Source organism: Beta vulgaris, chromosome 8 (assembly GCF_026745355.1).
Source record: "Beta vulgaris subsp. vulgaris cultivar EL10 chromosome 8, EL10.2, whole genome shotgun sequence".
Taxonomy (NCBI): domain Eukaryota; kingdom Viridiplantae; phylum Streptophyta; class Magnoliopsida; order Caryophyllales; family Amaranthaceae; genus Beta; species Beta vulgaris.
Window position 1 is genome coordinate 16,343,610 of NC_079209.1, and position 22,479 is coordinate 16,366,088.

Here is a 22,479-nt window from a genome sequence, read left to right on the forward strand (position 1 = left end):
TAAAGTTTTTTCTTCCCTTACTACTATTTTAAAATATAGAGGATTGGGCCCCTTTTATCCTTGGGCCCTAGGCCCTTTCCCCTCTAAACACACCTCAGGGCCGGGCCTGGCTGACACATAGCCATGATAGCAATTGCACCTGGGAAGTCGTTATCGTATGTTTGAAGATTAGAGAGCCCAGATCGTAACTATCGACTGCACTTTAGTCCCACTATATCAGGTGTGCACTGAGCCAGGCTATAAATTGTCACGGAAAAAGGTGGGGGGAGGGGGGGGGGTGTTGACGGTGGTGGGGAAAAAGGGTGGGGAGGGATTTTGGGTGTAAAAGAAGTCAACAGGTAACCAATACGTTACATGTAATTAAATATATTTAGTGTTAGAACATGTGTAAAGTTGACTTAATTAGAGATAATCCAAAATTGACTCATTTTGGAAAGATTGGCAAAGATTGGCTTATTTAAAACATTTTTTCGAAAAAAAATTGCAAAGTTGTTTACTGCTTCAGATGCAGAGGCAATGTTTGTTTGATTTTGTGTTTACTAGTTGACTTATTATTCCCATGAACCAATATTCTTCAATTCTGTGCTTACAATTGCATTCTACCTTTATACTACTTTTTGTAAATACATGCATCATTTGTTTTGAAACTAAAGCTAAGGGTGAGGACAGAGTATTATATATAATTGTTTTTCTTACCCATGTGACTATGTAGCTAAAGGAGGGGGCTAGTAGTACTTATTAGCACTATTATATTATGTAACTTATTAAACAGAAAAATTATTGCATACATTATAAAACATCACAAAGAAGAAAATAAAAGTTGCATGTGAAATGGAGGTAATATTTTTATAGGAACGTTGAAGAATTAGGATGAAAATAGCCATATGACTGCAGACTTGTACACTCAATGCAAACTGATAAGGTTGTCGCTAATCTATCAAAAATAAAACTTAAAGTATCCTCTAAACAAGGTAATAGGGAAAGTTTGGTCGAATTCACGAAGAGAAGGAATTGATTTATAACTAGATTTCAATCATGATGAAACTTTATTGTTATTAAATATTTGCTGCATAATTAAACGAATTAGTGTATGCATGGGGCCATAGAATAAGTTTTTCGGAGCATCAATCTAAATGACATAACAATCGTATATTAATACTAATTTGCTCTATGCACCCATGATGTTATCTGGGTTCCATCTCGGTGATAGAAACATCATTTACAGACCCAAGAATTGACTTGTTGTTTGATTGATCTGATTCCACGTGCTTAGAAAAGATTGAGCTCTTCCCGCACAAAGTAGGTTCTTTAGGTGCCGTCAATGTGAGAGACTGACCTTCTAGCATGAGGACTATTGTTGCCATTGTAGGCCTGTCGTCTACGGACTCTTGAACACATAAAAAACCAAGGTTCATGCATCTTACGACTTCATCAAGCGAGCACGAACCTCTTATTGTTGCATCCACAAACTCCAAGGGTGTCCCAGCTATCCATTGCTTCCATGCCTGCATGCCCACCTATTTATTCAGTTCTATCTATTTCTTCATTTCATAGGTATACAAATTAAGTGAAATAAAACAGGTACTCACATAGCTGAGAAGGTCCTCGGCATAGCATGATTCGTAGAAACTATTAATCCTCTTGCCACTAATAGTCTCAAAGACTAGAACTCCAAAGCTGTATACATCAGATTTTGGAGAAAACTTTCCGTGCATTGCATATTCTGGAGACATGTACCCACTGCAAGATGATGTTGTATAGTGACGATTAACTCTAGAGAATTTACATAACTTTGTATCTGATCATAAATTTAAAATTATACTCACTAAGTCCCTACAACCCTGTTTGTATTTGCTTCAGTTTGATCCATTTCAAATATTCTCGCTAACCCAAAATCTGAAATTTTAGGGTTCATATCCACGTCAAGTAACACATTGCTAGCTTTAAGATCACGGTGTACGATTGTCAAACGAGAATCATGATGGAGATAAAGCATTCCTCGAGCAACCCCTAATATGACATTGTAGCGCCTTTCCCAGTTCAATTGTCCTTGTTTTTGTTTATCTATATATAACGATGGTATCAGGTTAGTCGGTATGGTATAACGTCCAACATTTTCATTAAAGGAGAGAAAGTATTGGTGTTGGCTTGTATTATCATACCGAAAAGGAAATAATCAAGGCTTTTGTTGAAAACATATTCATACACAAGCAACTTTTCTTCTCCTGCTAAGCAAAATCCCGATACTCTGACCAAATTTCGGTGTTGAAGCTTGGCTACCAGCATAACCTCATTCTTGAATTGTTGAATCCCTTGGCTAGAGCTTAAAGAGAGCCTTTTTACAGCTATGTTTTGTCCAGTTGAAAGAATACCCTAGAACCCATAAGTCATTACCATGAGAAAACTCAACAAAATCTCGATGTTGATCAAAATCTATCATTTCTCTCGGGATCCGTTTGATAAGGTGTAAAACATCAATCGTTTGGTTTGCAAAGGAGTGTAAACCATTTTTTCTATGAATAAAATGTTTCTCCCAATGATGGAAAATTATTATTTTTTTTCAAATGAAGGGAAAATTATTTTCCAACCATTTTTTTATCTCTCTTGCACTCTCTTCTCATTAATTGATAACTTTCCCCTGTATTTTCTTTTTGTTTCATCATTTTTCATACATGGAACCAACCAAAAAATATTGTGTTTCTTGTGGCAAATTGTTTTCCATGAAAACCATTTTACACTGAAAATTTTTTACCCCCAATCAAACGGATATTCATTGTAAGATAGATAATTTTTTTTTTACCTTATAAACACTTCCAAATCCCCCTTCACCTAATTTATTCTCATCCGAAAAATTATTCGTCGCAACTTGCAACGTACTAAGCCCATATTGTAAAGACTCAACTGTTATCAGTTCTTCACCTACAATACACATACAGAGAAGAGTCATTGACTGATTAAAAAAATGAATATCAAGAATTTTTTTTTTTCGGTAACGGAACTGATCAATGTGATGTTGTAAGATATAATCATGTTCTCGTGTAATGCTTTTATTATTTTCTTACCATTTTCAATAGGTTCAAATTTGGACTTAGATTTTCGCTTACGGTAACAAATCCATATGCACAGCATAAACAATGACGTAGCAGCTAGAGGAACGACAATGGCAAGTATCCCCTTTGTTGACACTTTCTTCTTTCCTGAAAAATTTGTTTACCATGAACAATAATTGAGTGACCTATGTTGGCCAGAGAAATAACAAGATCAATAATAACTCATTTCTCTCACAAAGGAAAACAAAAAATATATAAAAAAGGATCAACTCCAAAAATAGAAGAAGTGAAAAGCTCATTACTTTGGTCCTTGAGTAACTAGAATTTCCTCTCTCGATTATTGCTATCCTCTATTGGGTCTATTTAGGAATACTAGTTCAAAAATAGTTGAAACTGAAAAGTAGCTAGAACTGATAAGGTATAGTAGCCTGACTCTAACAAAGTGCTAAATCTGATAACGTAGCTAATTAGCTTAAGTGTTTGGCAAATTAGTTGCTTAAATTGATAAATTATTTTGGCAAAATTTGTTGTTCTCAAAATTTTAGAAAGGTTTTCAAAAACTTTAGTCACGGAATTTTGATAAACTAAGATTTTGGGAAACTATCTCAGATTACCACAACATTTTCACTCCTATCGCGAATAATCATAAACTTGTACTTCCTCTATTTCAAAATACTCGCTACACTTTTCATTATGGGAAGTTTCACATTACTTGCTACACTTTTTTTTGGTCAATAAACTCTCTCTATCTCTCTCCTCCCACATGAGTTTTTTTTACTCTCTACCTCTATCTTCTCCAAAAATTGTCTAGGAGTCTGTTAATTGAGAAGTGTAGTGAGTAATATGAAACGGAGGAAGTAATTTGTTATTAAATTTGATGAAATGGCTAACGGTGTTAATTTTAAATTAAAAATAATGAGTGTTTTTACAAAGATAAAATAAAACGCAAATTATTTTTTTCTTATTCTTGATCACTTTCTCTCTCTTCTTCTCATCTCGACACCAAGTCAACGACTTCACCACCACGGCCACTGCCATAACAATACCTACATTCTTTCTCCTCACTTGATCTTTGGCCTGAAAATTCTTTAGTTCTTGATTGTGATGTACAATTCTAGAAATCATACAAATTTTCTCTTTGCTGGAATCAATCACCCTCTTAACTCCTTCAACGAAGGTGAGCCAAGAGAATCCCATGTCACAAACATCACACCTGAAATCCAAAGATGGCGAAGGTGATGTTGAAGGCGGCGAAGGCATACCATTATCTCCAGTGCAATTGCTCGTCTGGAAATTTCGACAGCAATTACAGTTCTTCTCGTCACCACCACCACCCCCTCTCTTTCTTTTGTGATGGGAAAAGCTTTTTGGTATGGAGGAGTTATGTCTACAACACAAGGATTGCTGAAATATGATGGTTTAGGGTTGTTAAATCATATTCAAAGTTGTTCGCAGTCATCTGTTGACTACTTATAGTATTACATCTGAAAGCTCTTCCCTTTATTTTGTATATATAAGAGAATGAGGCGTCCAAAGAACCCTATTTTTGTCGCCCCAATTACATCACCTAACAACATGAATATTGTCTTTTTTTTCTAATTAAGTAATATATTGATTCCAAACAGCCATTACAACCAACCAACCCAAAGGGAGGCAAACTAACTAGATTATGTTAAAAATCACCGTCCACTCTCTTCTCTTTGGTAAAAGATTTGGTGCTACCATTTAATGGTCGGTAATTTTTTCAAGCCACCTATTACCTCCATCCTACAAGCTATAGTTGGAAAATTTGACATTTAGCAATTTTGGTGTGAAAGTTGTATGATGAATAGTATAGTGTAGTAGTATAAATAGATGTAGTGCATTGGTTGGAAAGTGTGCAGCATACCAATGTGAGTTGTGCCAAGTTCTAAAAGAGAGAGCAAAATAAAAAAGTTTGAAAGAGTGTGTAAGAGTTTCATGTAATAGCTTAAGTAAGATGCTTCCTTATTATATGTGAGGTGTTATTTTTTATAATCTCTTATATTATTTAATCTTTCCACATAAATTACCCCAAGATATCCTACAATTGGTATTAGAGCCATTCGTTCCGTTAAATTTTTCGGGACCATTTTTTGGGAAATATCGGTCGGGGACCAATATTATCGCAACAATGTAGTCAAATATATTTTTGGCTAACTTAACAGTTGAGGACCGTATTGCGAGGTCATTCTCCGTTAGTGGACAGTCTGGGACTGTAAAACTTGTTGGTCGGGGACCAAGCTTACTTGTGTATTGCCGGGCAACAGCAAGTCACAAATGGCGGATATTGGTAGTTCATCTAGTAATATTGAGAAACTCAACAGTGGAAATTACAGTACATGGAGTACACATATGCAACTCTATTTGTTGGGACAAGATCTTTGGGGTATACTCGGTGGTAGTGAAGTTACAATACCAACCGATCCAGAAGAACTAAAGAAGTGGAAGATTAGGGCCGGAAGAGCCATGTACGTGCTACCAACAACCGTCGAGGATGAGTTCCTATACCGCATCAAGGAAGCGAAGACACCCAAGGAGGCGTGGGACACCCTTGCAGCTTTGTTCTCTAAGAAGAGCGATGCTCAACTTTAGCTTCTCGAGAATGAGTTATTGTCGATCCAGCAGAACAACATGACGGTGAACCAGTATTTCACCAAAGTTAAAACTTTGTGTGAGCCCATCACAAAGACAAGGATGCGCAGGATTATTGTTCGTGGCTTAAAGCCTAGATATAGTAGTCTTGTCACGACAATCCGAGGTTGGGCTACACAACCATCTCTAATTGAGTTTGAGAATGTGTTAGCCAACCAGGAGGCTGTAGAAAATCAGATGTTTCCGTCAAGGATGAAGATAAAGCTCTTTTTGGCAACAAGAAGTCAAATAAAGGAGGTGATAAGACAGGCAACTCAAGTAATCAACATGGTAAGTCAAACAGACAGTAATGGGAATTCAGAAAAGGACAAGGTAGAGGAGGCTTCCATCGAGGGGGAGCTCGAGAAGATCGACAACAGGATGAGAAGGAAGGGAAAAATCAAACACGACGACATGTCGTGTGTTGTAATTGCAAGAAGAAGGGACACTATGCTTAAGACTGTTGGTCCAAACCCGCATAAGGGAATGCTACAACTTCGGTGGAGCATGAAATCCGAAGTGAAGTCGAGTGGGATGCACAAGCATCTTAAGCTGTTGAAGTGGAACAAATCTTCGACATGGAGGTAGTGTCACCCAGCAGCACAGAGCTAGAGGAAGTTGCACTTGTCGTAGTCAACAAAAAGATGATCAATTACAAAGATGATTGGATCATCGATTCCGGTTGCTCCAATCACAAAACTGGAGACAAAGAGAAATTTCAGAGCATGTCCGAGTACAAGCGTGGTCGAGTTATGATAACAACAAACAACTCAGAATTGCCGATAACCCGTATTAACAAGGCAGTGGTAATTTCACGATTTAGCAACAAGCAAGTTCAGCTCGATAATGTGTACCATGTTCCCGGTATGACGAAGAACTTGCTGTCAGTTTCACAACTGACATCATCGAGAAACCATGTTGTTTTCAGTCCTCGTTATGTAAAGGTGTACAAGACAATGGAAGGAAATTCTTCTCCTATATTAGAGGAAGGACGTCTTGAATCAGTCTATGTGATGTCTGCTCAAACGGCATATGTAGACAACGCGAGGAAAAATGAGACGGGTGATTTATGGCATGCATGCTTGGGTCACGCGAGCTACAACAAGCTCAAGATGATGATGAAGAAGTCGATGCTCAAGGGTCTTCCTCAACTAGAGGTCAAGGAAGATATAATTTGTGCTGGATGTCAATTTGGTAAAGCACGTCAACTTCCAAATGAAGATTCAAAGTTCAAATCGAAGAACCGTTTGGAGTTGTTCACTCAGATGTGTTTGGCCAGTAAAGCAAATTCATAGTGGATTACGTTACATGATAACTTTCATTGATGATTTTTTAAGATTTGTGTGGGTCGATTTCATGAAAGAGAAATCTGAAGTATTAGGCACGTTTAAGCTGTTTAAAGAAACAGTAGAAAAAGAAGTTGGCGGCAAAATTCGGTGCCTACGTACTGACAACGGAGGAGAGTATACATCTAGAGAATTCTCCGAATACTTGCAAGATTGCAAGGTCCAATGCCAGCTAACTTGTCTAAATACTCCACAACAAAATGGAGTAGCTGAAAGAAAAAATTGTCACCTTGCAGAGACATGCAGAAGCATGTTACATGCCAAGAACGTGCCACCACGTTTTTAGGTTCAGTGTATAAGGACAGTGACAAATGTGACAAATGGATTACCTCGGGCGAGACAAGATTTTGTCTCACCATGTGAGAAGCTAACAAAGATGAAGCCAACAACGAGCCATTTTCGAGTTTCCGGATGTGTATGCTATGTCTTTGTTCCTGATCATATGCGTAGCAAGTTTGATAACAAGGCTATTCATTGTATCTTTGTCGGATACGATGATAAGAGGAATGGATGGAGGTGTTGCGATCCAGCAACAGAAAAATGTCAGCTGTCACGAAATGTGGTGTTTGATGAAGCATCATCTTGGTGGTCACCACAAGCTGTATTATTTCCAAACTCGAAGGAGATCAAGGAAAAGCTTCAAGAAAAGATGGACGAGAAAGACAAACGTCAGTCTGGTCAAGATGGTGGTAGTCTTGAGATTGAGATATCTCAACCTACACCAACACCAACAGAAATAGAGAAAAGTCCATGGTAAACAGGAGCACATCATAGAAATACTGAAGAAGAAAGGCCAAGTCAAATTGAAGATTTTGAAGAAGAAGAACCTCACACAACACTATGCAGGTCCACAAGGCAGAAAAAGCCAAATCCAAGATATGCAAATGATGCAATGGTTGAGGATGTAAAAGAGCCAAATACCTATGATGAGGCAGCTCAAAGCAGAGATTGGAAGCTCTGTCAGATGGATGTTAAAAATGCATTTCTACATGGTGAGTTGGATAGAGACATCTACATGGATCAACCTAAGGGGTTAGAGAATCAGTCTTATCCAGAACATGTATGCAAGCTGAAGGCGTTATATGGTTTAAAGCAAGCCCCACGCGCCTGGTATGGAAAGATAGCGAAGTTTCTGTTACAGAGTGGTTATTCTATAGCACCAGCTGATTCGACCTTATCTGTGAAAGCTCAAGATGGAAAGTTGGCAATAGTTCTTGTATATGTGGATGATCTTATCATCATAAGATATTTTGAAGAGGAAATTAACTAAACAAGAGCTAATATGGAGCAGTTGAAGGATGGGATATTTCTATGCCAACATAAGTATGCTCGTGATCTTCTAGAAAAATATGGGATGGTCAATTGCAAGCCTATGTCAACTCTAGTGGAGGTTAATGCAAGGTTATGTTCAATCGAAGGCAAAGATCTAGAAGATGTAACCATGTACACACAATTGGTGGGAAGTCTTATCTATCTCACGTTAACCAGACCAGACATTGCATATGTAGTGAGTGTGATTAGTCGGTTTATGCAAAAACCGATGAAACGTCACTTGGAGGCAGTACGTCGGATATTAAGGTATGTGAAAGGAACCATTGACAATGGAATCTTGTACCACAATGATAAAGTGATTAAAGTTGTCGGATACTATGATGCTGACTATACTGGTGATCTCGACGCATGTCGGTCAACTACTGGTTATTTGTTCAATCTGGGTTCTGGAGCAGGCTCTTGGTGTTGTAAGAGACAACCAACAATGTCACTGTCAAGTACAGAAGCAGAATATCGAGCAGCGGCTATGGCAACACAAGAGTGTGTGTGGTTTGCGCAATTACTCAGGATTTGCATCAACCAATTGATCGGGGAATCAAGTGAGCCTGTAATAATGAGTATGCAATACGTTTAGTGGAGAATCTTGTTTTTCACGCAAGGACAAAACATGTTGAGGTACATTATCATTTTGTCCGAGATAAAGGTTCTACGGGGTGAGATTGAACTTGAGCAAGTGAACACGGAGGACCAAGTTGCAGATATATTCACAAAAGGTCTTGGAGGACCAAAGTTTGAAAAGTTTCGTAAACAACTTGGCATGACCCTAGACTAATTTTGAGAGAGAGTAGTCGTTGAGGGGGAGTGTTAAAAATCACCTTCCACTCTCTTGTCTTTGGTGCTACCATTTAATGCTTGGTAAGTTTTTCAAGCCACCTATTACCCCCACCCTAAAAGCTATAGTTGGAAAGTTTGACATTTAGCAATTTTAGTGTGATAGTTGTATGATGAATAGTATAACATAGTAGTATAAATAAGTGTAGTGCATTTGTTGCAAAGTGTGCAGCATACCAATGTGAGTTGTGCCAAGCTCCAAAAGAGAGAGCAAAATAAAAGAGTTTGAAAGAGTGTGTAAGAGTTTCATGTAATAGTTTAAGTAAGATGCTTCCTTATCATAATTGAGGTATTATTTTTTATAATCTCTTATATTATTTAATCTTTCCATATAAATTACCCCTAAAATATCCTACAAATTAGACCCCCTCACCTTAAGGTTAGTTTTTAAGTACAAAACCTATTACAATTCAGAAAGCTAGCTGATGAATCGATGTTTAGGAAGACTCATCCTATTCCACACCATTTTATCCCAGTGCACAACCTCTTTGTCACCTTTAATTTTGTCATATCTTGCTTGAATAAAGTATTCTTGGATACTCACAAATTTGGTTTCACTATAGTATAACTTCAATGTCTCTTTGACTTGACAGGCTTTCCTCCAATACCAACTAGTAGTAGCACTGGGCTTATAATCCCACCATTGTGCACCTTTAACATAAACTTAATTCACCCACTTAAGCCACACATTATCTTTCTTAGTTGCTACAACCCATATATACTTGCCTAGGCAAGCAATATTCCAAGCAATTACATTGCTAAAACCAAGACCACCTTGCACCTTGCTCCAGCAAAACTGATCCCAAGCTACAAGTCCAGCCTTACTTTGAAGTAAATGCCTTACCACTCCACAAGAAGTCCTACGGATCTGAGTCACTTCTTTCAATAAGCTCCTAGGTAAGATAAATACCTGGGCCTAGTATCTATGTATACTCACCAGGATTGAAGTGATAAGTTAAGTTCTAGCTGCATATGACAGCTTCCTTGTGCTCCACACCCTAATTTTTGTTGCGATTTTCTCAATGAGCAACTCACATTGAGCCTTAGTGATTTTCTTGGAGAAAATGGAAACTCCAAGATATCTAAAAGGCATGCTACACTTCATAAAATCGAGAATCTGCTACAACCTTATTCTTCCTCAGCCATGCCACATGAATAGAAGGCAGATTTATTTGCATTAGCCTTCATCACTAATGAATCACAAAAGAGCTTAAAACCTCTTAATAGAACATAAATGGATGAGAACTCCCCTTTACAACACATGATGAGATCATCTACAAAGCACATGTGAGTCATCTTCAATTCTTTGCATATTGGATGGAATTTAATTTGATCTAAGGAGTTCGATTTAGAGAGTACTCTAGATAAGTATTCCATACACACTACAAATAGTAAAGATGAGACGGGATCACCCTGTCTCAATCCTTTCTCAATTTTGAAATACCCTTCCATATACTACCATTCAGCATGAATGATAACTTAGGTATAGTGACACAATTCATTACCAATGAAATGAATCGTGGGGGGAAACCCAAATGTGTGAGCATTTCATGAAAAAGTGCCCAATTGACCATATCATAAGCCTTCTGCAAGTCAATCTTCAACATACAACTAGGTTGAACCTTTTTCTTCCCATAATGTTTCACCATATCCTGCACAGCCATAATGTTATGCACAGTGAACCTCCCATGTACAAAACCACCCTGGTTTTCTAAGATAATATCAGGCAATACATGTCAAAGCCTTCCACAAAACACCTTAGTAACACATGTTTAAAATGTGTTACAACATGATATAGGCCTAAACTTAGTTACATTCTTAGGATAAGCTGTTTCAGGAATCAAGGTTATTATTTTGTTGTTTAGTTCCTTAAGAATTTTACCGATGTTCAAACTATCAAGTACATCGGCCACAACTTCATCACCTACTATACTCCAACTATCCTTATAAAAGTGAGAACTAAATTCATCTAGACCAAGAGCTTTGCAGCCTGGAACGGAAAGAGCTTGATTCACCTCCACACTAGTATAAGGAGCCTCCAAGATAGCTTTGTGAGCATCATTACGAACTGGGCCTTCCTGAATGATCTCTGGCATCACCTTAGTCCTCTAAGCAATATTACTACCCAAAACCTTCAGATAATACTCCAACAAAGCACCAGTATCACTCTCAGTTGTATCATGCTAATGTCCCTCCTCATCCTAAATGATATATACTTGATTCTGGAGTTTTCTAGCCTTTATGCTTTGATGCAGCAAACTAGTATTCTCATCGCCATGTTTAAGCCAATCTAATTTTGTTTTATGTCTTTAGAACTTCACATATATATTATGGTTATTCTTGTATTCTTGCTCAACCTGTAATTCTGCTTCTTTCAAGCTACTATCCCCTGGATTCTGGTGTATTTCTGGATGGCTTTCAATTATTCTCTGATGCGCTTGTACCTCGGTAGCTTGTAGATCACTAAACCCATTCTTATTCAGCTCCTTTAAAGTATCCTGAACCCTTTTCAGTTTTCTTAAAACAACAAACATCTTAGTTCCTTAAACTGGCACACTCCAAGCCTCTCTTACTATATCATGAAATTGAGGAGAACTCTTCCACATGGTATAGCATTTGAAAGGCCTTTTTCCATTACTATCAAATGGGTATATAGTAATGAGTGCAGGGGAATGATCAAACTCCGACTCACTTTGGAAACACACTTCAGCAGATTCATAGCAAGCCATCAAAGCTTGATTAGCAAGGACTTTGTCAAGCTTGGAGAATACTCTTGCATTTCCATGTTGCTTGTTATTCAAGGTAAAAAAATTCCCTGAACATTTAATATATTCCATTCCACAGAGACCAGACAATCTACAACATCTGGCTAGAACCTTTGATTATATTCACAGAGAAACTACCAGGTTTTCAAGCTAAGATTATCCTACCTCAATCATTATAGGAAGCAATAGATGTGAAAAACCATCCATTGAAAATTCTTTGGTAAAGACGACTACCCAAAGTGGAAGCCTTCACCTTAGTTTCCAAGAGGTTAATCATGCCAACTGAAAATCTTTGGATATAATTCCTCACGTCATTCGGATTTTTGGCACAATTAAACCCTCAGATATTCCTACAATGTATTCTATTCATGTAGAAGAGGAAGGTCCTCCCTGCCCATTTCCTTTTCATACACAGAGACATTCATATCTCTCACAGTTACATCAGGATTTTCACCAGAATTATCCTTATCTAGGAGTTAAAAAGCATTACCAGTTACTGTAGGATTTAACTGAGATACTATAACCTTAATTGGCTTGAGAGCTCTTTGAAATCCATCAGGATCCAAGTCCCCATGTGCTGATTGAATAAGTATTTGTTTCTCTGCAACCACTTCCTTACTTTGTTGTACTTGTGGCTGCTGCTTCTAAACCTACACCTTCTTTGTCTTCTATACTCTACAGTCATGTGGCTTACGCCTAATGCAATGATAAACATTACATTTAGTTGGCCTCCATTCATACTAAAAAGGAACTGTAAATTTTTCATCGTTAGTGACAGAAATAGACTCAAGGAGGTCCTTATTTAAGTTCACTTCCACTAAGGCAAATTGCAGTTATCTCTATTTGATTAGATCTCCCATCTGAGAAGCAATCTTATGTAAGGACTTATCACCAGTATTTGATATTGAACTTCAACTGCACCCATATTGGTAAGGTTTTGGTATCCTCTTTTCCAAATCCATATCTGTACTACATTGCTTCATTATCAATCTATGGTTTCTTGTCAAAGAAGAAATGACCATTTAGCATCGTATCACGTGAGTCCATTACATTGAACCTCACAAGATAAATACCCTTTTTGATATTGCAACTTTATCCACATTACATTTCTTCCAGATTCTACGAATAAAACCCTTCATCACCTGAATTGGAGGATCCCCCCCCCCAATACACAGCAAATTTAGGAAGAGTTCCGGTAATCAATTTCATCCCGGATATCCTCTAACTCAATTTTAACACCTTCAGCTGCCTTAATCGATCCATTATCAACAATATTCTCAGTTTAAATTTTATCTCTTGTTTTCTCAGTTTCAATTTCATCAACATGAAGAACTGGATTTGGAGATATACCTTGCTTCTCAATCAATGGTCATTTGTGCGATTCAACACTACGATGAATCGATTCTAACCACTCATGAAACGTATATCTAATCTCTGAATAAGCTTGTAATTGCCTTAACGAATATTGTGCAATTGAAGAGAGAGAAAGTACTAGTGGAGTACCATTGATCTGTGCTTAAGAAGAGTAAGAATTGGACAACAAGAGAAAGTAAGGAAAAAAAATAAAGTCATTAACCATTTCTTTTAAGATAATTAACGTTGTTAAGAATTTCATCATATTTAATGACAAAATAAAGTTTAGAGTTATTCGAGATAGTAGTGAAAATGTCAGGGTTATTTAAGAAAATGGCCTAAATGTGAGGGTCACATAAGATAATATTCCTAAACTTTTTATATTATCAATTTCAATTACTTTAACCACTTATAATGTTTATTTTAGGTGCTTCTCAAACACTACAATTATCATAGCACCAAAAACATTCTACACCTCATCATTTCAGGGACCTAAAATGGTTACCCAATTATAACAAATCTCTCTATACTAATATATTATAAATCGTTCCTAAACCAAAAATAGTGCAACGTGGCGCTCTCCATTATGATTTTGATCCATGCAATTCACATACAATAAAAAATTACAAAATGCATATTATAAGATTGGATCCCGTGACTTCAAGATCATATATTAAAATGTTAACCATTAAATTAAATCATATTTAGTAGTATTAGAGCTTAGCACGGACATAAACATCTAGTTGATTATGAAATTTCAATCCTTTAAAAATTTATTGTATATTTTTTTTTCACTTGACGACCTATATTATTTCAGATTTTTAATAGATTATGTATATCTTTATTTAAATATCTTTTGTTAACCCGTAATTGATTATAATTAGAACGGTGGCCGGTGTATGATTTTTTTCAAAATACATCACTTGCTTTCCATCTCAACAAGTAACCCTTGTTTTAAAATATTATTATATCTTTTTTTTTTTTTTGACAGCGAGAAGATTAGATCTATTATAATTTATATAGTTACAACTCAGTCCAACGCTTTATGGTATGGAATAAGTCAGATCTTTACTCTTTTACTTTGGCTCCATATGTTTATTGCACATCGTCTACAAAAAATCAAATCATATTGTTGAGTATATGTCTTTTCTTGGTCACCTCATGCTTCCTATCAACACATTGCTCTTTCTCTATTGTAACAACTTGCAATCAATATTATATCATTCTGTTGAAAAACTTATATACTACAACAATGAATTGAACGCATTGATACTGAAAGATGATGAATGATCGGTAGTAAACATTACTATTACCATTATATCTCCAAATTCTTATTACTAATGAATTGCAATCAATAATTCCAACTTCTATAAGTCGCTTTAAAATAATCCTAACTTTAAATTATTATAGAATAATTTCAATTCTATTAGCTACTTTTTCAAATGGAGTGTACTTTGACTCTATTCTAATGAAAACCCTCTTTACATATTTAAAATGATCCGACATGACTATATATTTAATCACAGACAATGATAATGTGAGCTATATAAATAGAGTCAAAGTACATGTGTCGGTTATAAATAAATGGAGCTCATCAAATTACTTGCATTAAATGACCTTTTACGCTATAGATACACTCCATGTTTAGCATCTAGTAGATTAACATATAAGGTCAAACATAATCATCTGAAATCTTTTATATTTTTCACTTACAGATAATATAAAATATCAATGATTAAAATTGTGTATTAGGAGGCGAAAGTCTCAACATTACATATAAATTAAAACAGGATGAACTGTAAACTTCACGTGTATATACTTATATTAGTCGAACTTTTTAATCAAGACATGAGGACTAGTCAATATTACACCAAATTTTATTTGGGTAGGTAACATGAAAGACTGAACTGAATCGACACCTCTCGCAGTTATGTCGAGTCAATGTTGTATGTCATCAAACTCTTTGGGAGTGAAGAGGAATCATAACGGGAAACTCCCTCCTAAAGAGCCCATAACTAATAGGTTTGATTTTAGGACTTTTAAGTCACGAGGTCAAACTTTTGCCAATAGGCCAAGCTTTAGTTGTTATTGCACCTTCAAAACAAAGAGAGATAGATATATAGACATACCATCGGGGGAACTCATCGGCGGCGGCGATGGTAATGAAGATGACGGTGGCAATGAAATATCAGTAGCACCTTCAAAGAAGGGGTCGATCTCATATCTTACGTTACAACTGGGCATGACAGCCCTCGCACCAATACTAGTGGCGAGCATTCCGATTGCAATACTCAAGCATTTATTACATTGAGAAGCACTTATATCCGGAGTACACTGCGCCAACCCATACTGCGTCACCAAGCTCGAATATTTTGAAGCGTCGGCAGCGTACTTTTTTTGAGGACCGCCGTTTGATGTTCGGACCCTCAAATCATTCATCATATTGCCAACGGCATCCATAAATTGTGTAATATTTCCTGTTATGTTCTTCTCGTTCGTTAAGGGGAACCATGGGTCTGCATCCATTCTCCTGAAAAACGACTCGTTAGAGTATCTTACCATACACTCATCATACCATATTATTGCCACCTTCCTGTTGGGACATCTAATCCGGGGTAGATCATTGGTGGTGGCGGTAACCAAACAGTCGCGGCACGAGGCAGCGGGCTGATCTAAACGGCAGAGGAAGTGGCCATAGACAGCTTCATTTGAACCGTTTCTAGCAACTGCTTGGGCATAACCGCTGGGGTTGGTGGCGTTGGAGGAGAGAGAATGGAAGACAGCATTGAGATTGGTTTCGTATTGGCTGTTGTTGGCAAACATGGTGGTATTTGGACAATGATATCCCCAAAGATGTTGGGCTGATGTTGATCTAGGAATCAACAGCACCACGAAGGCAAGCAGGAGAGGAACTAAGACAAATATTGATGACCGACTAGTTTGAGCCATTTATTAGTTTATGTTGATGATGAATTGTTCGAACTATAGAAAAACTCCAATTTACAATGTAGGCGTATAGAGATTCCCCTACTATATTGTCTGTGACGGAATTATAAAATGATGTATGGACGTAACATGAAAACAACTATTTTTATTGGTTATTAAACTATTCAAGTGAGTTCTTTAGTCATAATCAAAAGATTATCTACGACCAAAAAGAACTCTTAGCATGATAATCAATGGAGTAATAGTGGTCAAACCAAATACGATTGCATCATTACTAATAAATCAATCCTGTACTCTCTAATTTCACTTCTATTGATGGTGAAATTTTGTAACTTTGACTTTGTTGATGTAAAATCAGTTGGTTAACTTTACAAATAAGTCAATGCACACCCAATATAGTTAGATATTGAGCGCTACATGAGACTTACTCCCTGGGGGTTACTGGTTTTCATTAGTTAAAACCTTGCTAACGTACTTTGTTGTAATCTAAATTAATTAAACTACAACGATAGGTATTGAATAGAACAAAGACACAATAATTAATCTATTAATTAGAGCTGAATATTCACACTAATATCACAAACCTCTAGAAAGACTCTTTATAACACACGTGAAGCTAAACCAGGCTGGACAATTAGAGGAAAAACACGAAGATGAATACCTCCATGAGTTTCGGTTAAAATTGGAGATGAACAAACTTGTGACTTAGTACATGCTCTAAGTCTAGGCTAGAAACTAAACTATAACCCCAGAAGGGGGCTAATCCTAGAAAGGAAGTAAATTGTACGTTCTTGAGTGTTGTGTTTGTTGTCTTTCAATTTATCCTTCTTCTTGTATTTATACTTCGTTACTATGCATAACTTCCTTGCCTACTTGGAAGGGAATAATTTGAATCATTTATGATTCAAATCATAACTGCTTCCTTCTGGCACCTGATGTTATGACTTTATATAGAGTTTTCCCCTTTCTTATATGCTAAAAGTGATGCTTATGGTGCTCTTAGGAGTCATTCTGTACTAACTTTCTCCATATAGTTGTGGTTTGTTGTTTTGCATCGAATGACATGTTTTACGGAACTATTCCCTAATTTCTATCTGTTATATGACCGCTACACTGGATTGGGGATGTTTGACGCTGAATCGCAAGGTCCCGAGGACGCTTTCCGGGACCCTTGAACAAAAGAAGAGCCAAAGATTTGGCACTTGAGCCAAGAAACGAGTAAAGGATGCGGGCTTGATCTGGCGTTGAAACCAAGTCGTAATTCATTGTTGACGCCCGATCGGGCGGTTTGGCCCGACTACATCGGACGCCCATGAGAGCACATGTTGCGCCTCTGATGAGTTTTTTAGGCGGCCCGATGACATCGGGCACCTGTGATTTTAGGATACTTTCTATGCGTTGGAGCCCGATTGGGTCGGGCGTTATTGGCCCGTTCGGGCGACGACACGCCACACACTTTTTAATGAATCTCGGGATCATTTTGATACTTTTTCCTATTGGTTTTAGGACTTGTATAAATAGTAAGTTTAGATTTCCTAGAAGGCATCTTGGGTTTTAATATTAGTTTTCATAATTTTCTCTAGAGAATGATTGAAGAACCATAATCTAGTGCTTTTTGCTTTCAATTCAAGATCGAACGTTTGTCATCTACACAAGTTCAATACAATTCTTCAATTTGGTAATTTTTCTTTATTACTTCATCTATTGTTAATTAAGATTATTTTCTTAGTTATTTGCAACGTTTAGAGTTTTTATATTAATTTTGTTATTGTTTTCATAATTATGAGTGAGTAGTTTTATTTCTAAGATTGTGGGGATCTATGTATGCAATGAGGGATTGATAGATTAGTCTGATTGCCTTATATTTCAATTGTTTCCTGTGGTTGAATCTTCATGCTAGATTTATAAGTTAGGCCTGATTTATATATCTATTATTACAATACTGAATCTACTTCGAGAGGAGAGATATCGTATAGGCTTTCAATCATTAGGCAAAGTGACCCTTAACCATGCGAGAACGAGATCAGGGTGATCTTTGAGGGAGGTAATGTCTGATAGAAATTATATGTCGCCTAGAAAGTTTGACTTATTAGGGGTTGTTTTTCGTCCTTGATTTCTTGAATTGTATGCATAGTGATCCATTATTATAGTGCTTTATTAATTGATTTTTACCGTCTTTTTTAGGTCTGGTATTTGCTTAGTTTAGTAACACAACCATCTTCATCTGATTTTATTAGTATAATATTAGAGGTCATATATAATAATATAACTTTTTCCCTGTGGATTCGATCCTGACTTCCCTGACTACTAGTTAGTGGACGTTAGGTTATTTTTGATTAGGTAATACGACTTTAGCCTGTCAAATTTTGGCGTCGTTGCCGGGAAGATGGTTTATTTTTATTTTGTCTGAATTATAGTATTAAACTAACCTCTACTCTGAAGAACACTTGTTTTTTGGAGCAATAACGCCCATGAGACATGTGCCATAGTTACAACCCTGGATTGTAGGTGTTTGAGGTTCAAGGATCTGTAGGGTCTGTGTCCTCATCATGGTTTGGACCAGTGGTATTTGTGTTAGATTTTCTACACTAGAGTTGATGTAGATACAAGGCGGGTAATTGATGGAGCATCCGGTGGGTTCTTCATGGATAAAGCCATTGAGGAAGGGTATAAACTTCTGGAGAAACTAGCATCTAATCAAGCATTTATTATTTGTTCCTCTATGAAAAAGGGAGGTAAACATGATGTTGAAGCCATTTCCGTACTGTCTGGGCAACTAGCTGCTCTAACTCAAAACATTGATTCCTTAAAGTTAGGTAATGACTCCTCCCACATGAGTGTTAAAGCGATGGCCGATGCCTAGTTCTTCTAACTACAATGTTCACATTTGTGATGCTTATGGGATACTTGGGCACAACACTCAAGAGTGTCCTCCTCTCCTATCCTCTAATGTAGGGGGAAACAATGAGGCAGTTAATGTTGTTCAGTCACAACCTAGGAATTAGTTTAACCCATATTCTAACACCTACAATCCAGGGTTGAGACACCATCAAACCTTTCATATTTGAGTAGTAATATGTTGAATCCTCAGCCTCAACAACCATATGTGCCTCAATAACAGAGACAACAATATCAACCTCCACAACAAGTTCCTTCTGGCTTCCAGAGAAATCAAGCACCTCAACAACCTGCTCCTACCGCCGACCTAGCCATGACAAAGTTGAAGAACATGATGTCCCGGTTGCAGAAAGGGTTCAATGCTTTCCAAGCCGACATAAAAACTCAACTGGAAAATTTGGGTATGCATAACAAGATGTTGGAGACTCAACTAGCTCAGTTGGCTAGTTCTTCTACTAGTAGGCCACTATAACAGCCCGTTTTCCCGAGCTGCTAGGTAAGCACACTTAAGATTCACTAATCACAATCAATATTTAGTAAGCCTCGAATTAAACATTTACTCGCAGTGGAAACATAACCTAGAAAACGATCTTGGACCTGTGGGTCATTGGCCCACAAAACAAAATCCTTTATATAAGACTTCAATTACACCGATATCTCGACTAATATTCCCAAATATTGTATACAACGAAATATATCAGAAACTATTCCTTAATTGACTATCTAAAATACAAACTCAATTCATAAGCTACGACGACATCTTTATCTTGCTTCACTTCAGAATCCTGAGCTCACAACACCAAACCTGCAACAATGTTTGACTCTGCCACCCACCAAGTGACAGGCCACAGAAATGACAACACCATCAGCAAAGCTGAGTACACACTGTGTAATAGAAAATACAAGTTTAGGTGTATTTTGAAAACTAACACATAGTTATAGTAAAGATAATCACACTCAACTTAGTTGATATATTTTCACAAAATCAGATCGTTTGGCATGAACGCGAGTGGAGAGGGGTACCACGCAGTACCAGCTGTCTCCAAACTATGAGGGTCGTCACCCAGCCTTTTATTGTTATGCTTGCAAGACTTACCCGGACATGTCCTATAACGCCAGGAATTGCCCCTCCTGGAAGGCAACAGCTAGGGACTCTACCCGCCCTAACTCGGGGTGCCTATTCATGCCTCACTTTCATATTTATAAAATAAGATATTTAATGATTCATACTTGAATCCTCAATACTCATAACATAACACCATATTCGACCTTATCTGGTCTTAACTCATATTGAATCATTTCCTCATTATCATACCAAATCATATTTTGAGAAATATAGTATTTTCGAACGATTTCGATAATTGAACAAAATGATACTTTTATAACAATCCAATAGCAATTCACAACTAACTCACAGAGATGTATCTATAATCATGGCCATTACCACAAACGATATATGATATCCAAAATTCAATATAACGCCCACAGGAGGATTTAAATATTTTGCTGAACCCAAAGGTTACCTCAACTCTATAACAATTATACGAAACCTCCAAGCATCATAACTTGATTTCCCATATCATCTTGAATTATATACGTCTACATAGCCATTCTCCAACAACCATCTACGATAACATCAATAATCAATAACCAAACTTAAACTAATTCCCAATTCACAAATTATCAACCTTTAACATTCTAATTTCCTTAATCCTTAATTAATATCTATAACTTCGATGATATTAGCTACATCGACTTGCATCCCAATTCATAATCATAATTCCAAATTATATAACTAAACAAACTAAACATAACTCACAACTGTACCTAAATCAAGCACCTAATTGTGCTACCAACAATTATATTGAGAATATAAAGCTAGCTCGACTCGTAAATAAACCTCAATAAACTGATTTCTATGTTGCACTCAAATCCTTAACCAATATATCAATTCCAACATTATAATCTCCTTCATAATTCGAATGATACTCCATTCCAAAATCATCCTCCAATAATCACCTCATAACAATAACAATAATCAACAACCAATCTTAACTATTCTAATTATCTTCTTCTAACGCAACCATTATGCTAATAAAACTGAACCCCAAATAGAAATTAATGAAGTCATTCCCATAACTCATAACTCGACTTCATACATATCAACTCCAACTACAATAATTATAACAGTTTCCCAATTCTAAGATTAGGACTTCCCTCGCATCATCAACAACGACTATCCAATAAGAACGATACAACAACAACAATAGGCAACAGCTTCACAGCAACTCCACCACAACCACAATGACAGAACAACAATAACCCAACAACACTACTACAACAGAGCAACAACAACAATAGCAACTCCACAACAACTTCACCACAACCACCACAACAACTCCACAACAACAATAACATAACAACTCCACCTTAATCATCATAATTACTCCACAAGTCCATGTACTAAACACATTCCATTAAGAATCATAATCGTAATACTTAGTGTATAAGTGTTGTTTAGGTCAAATGAAACATCTCTAATGAACCTTAGCATGTTATACTCATGTAATATACTCAATATACACATAATAAAATACACATCATAAGTAAATTCATTTCATAGACATGCTTTACACTAGAAAGAAACAATCACCTAACTATAGGTATGGAAATCTCTAGGGTAAAACCAAACTAAGTGTGTACCTTAACTAAGGATGCTTAAAGCCACGAAATTCCTTAATCCACTTGGTTAACTACTCCTACAGCTTCCCCTGAATGTATAAAATGCTAAAGATTAGTTTCAACAAGCTTATAGATATGAAAAACTAAGCTTAAATACAAGAGGTGTAAACTGTTGAACTTACAGCAACTTATGTGATCTTTCAGCAAGGTTTTCTATATGAGTTTAAGGTCTAAAGATTGGAACCAAAGCTTGAACTACTTTGTATGGATGTTTAGAAGAGTTCTATGTAAAGAAAAGTGGGTGTCCAAGAGGAAAAATAAGAGAAAAGAGACGAAAACCAGAACAGTCTTTTATAGCTGTTCTGGCGGTACCCAAGGAGGAGGGAAACCTCTTCTGGGCAAGGTCGGTTTCTTGGAGTTTTTGGGTGATTCTTGCTTGAGGTGTTAGCCTAAGGTGTTGGCTTTCATGCATAAAAAGTTCTTTGAGAGATCGACACTTAAGTAGCTGTTAGCAGCTTTCTTTGAGGATAGGTCTAGCTGTAATTTCAGCTGGCCAGGTTTTACTATGTAAGCAATTTACCTATTGAGCCACGTAATTCTTGGGGATAAATGACCATTTTAACC

General features: G+C 36.8%; 1 protein-coding gene and 1 long non-coding RNA gene across 2 annotated transcripts; both read right to left on the bottom strand.

Moving 5' to 3' along the window:
• Positions 1-1,011: 1,011 nt before the first annotated feature.
• On the bottom strand, positions 1,012-16,378 carry LOC104901108 (cysteine-rich receptor-like protein kinase 10). The gene is made up of 7 exons (XM_019251183.3): positions 15,459-16,378; positions 3,063-3,197; positions 2,801-2,919; positions 2,163-2,373; positions 1,827-2,064; positions 1,590-1,740; positions 1,012-1,505 (listed from the first exon to the last, which is right to left on the bottom strand). Exons 1-7 carry the CDS (start codon positions 16,276-16,278, stop codon positions 1,185-1,187), a joined length of 1,995 nt encoding a protein of 664 aa, XP_019106728.2. The 5' UTR covers positions 16,279-16,378; the 3' UTR covers positions 1,012-1,184.
• Positions 16,379-19,764: 3,386 nt separating this feature from the next.
• Positions 19,765-22,159, bottom strand: LOC130589628 (uncharacterized). The gene is made up of 2 exons (XR_008967187.1): positions 21,877-22,159; positions 19,765-19,996 (listed from the first exon to the last, which is right to left on the bottom strand). It is a non-coding gene; the product is annotated as an uncharacterized LOC130589628 (long non-coding RNA).
• Positions 22,160-22,479: the final 320 nt, after the last annotated feature.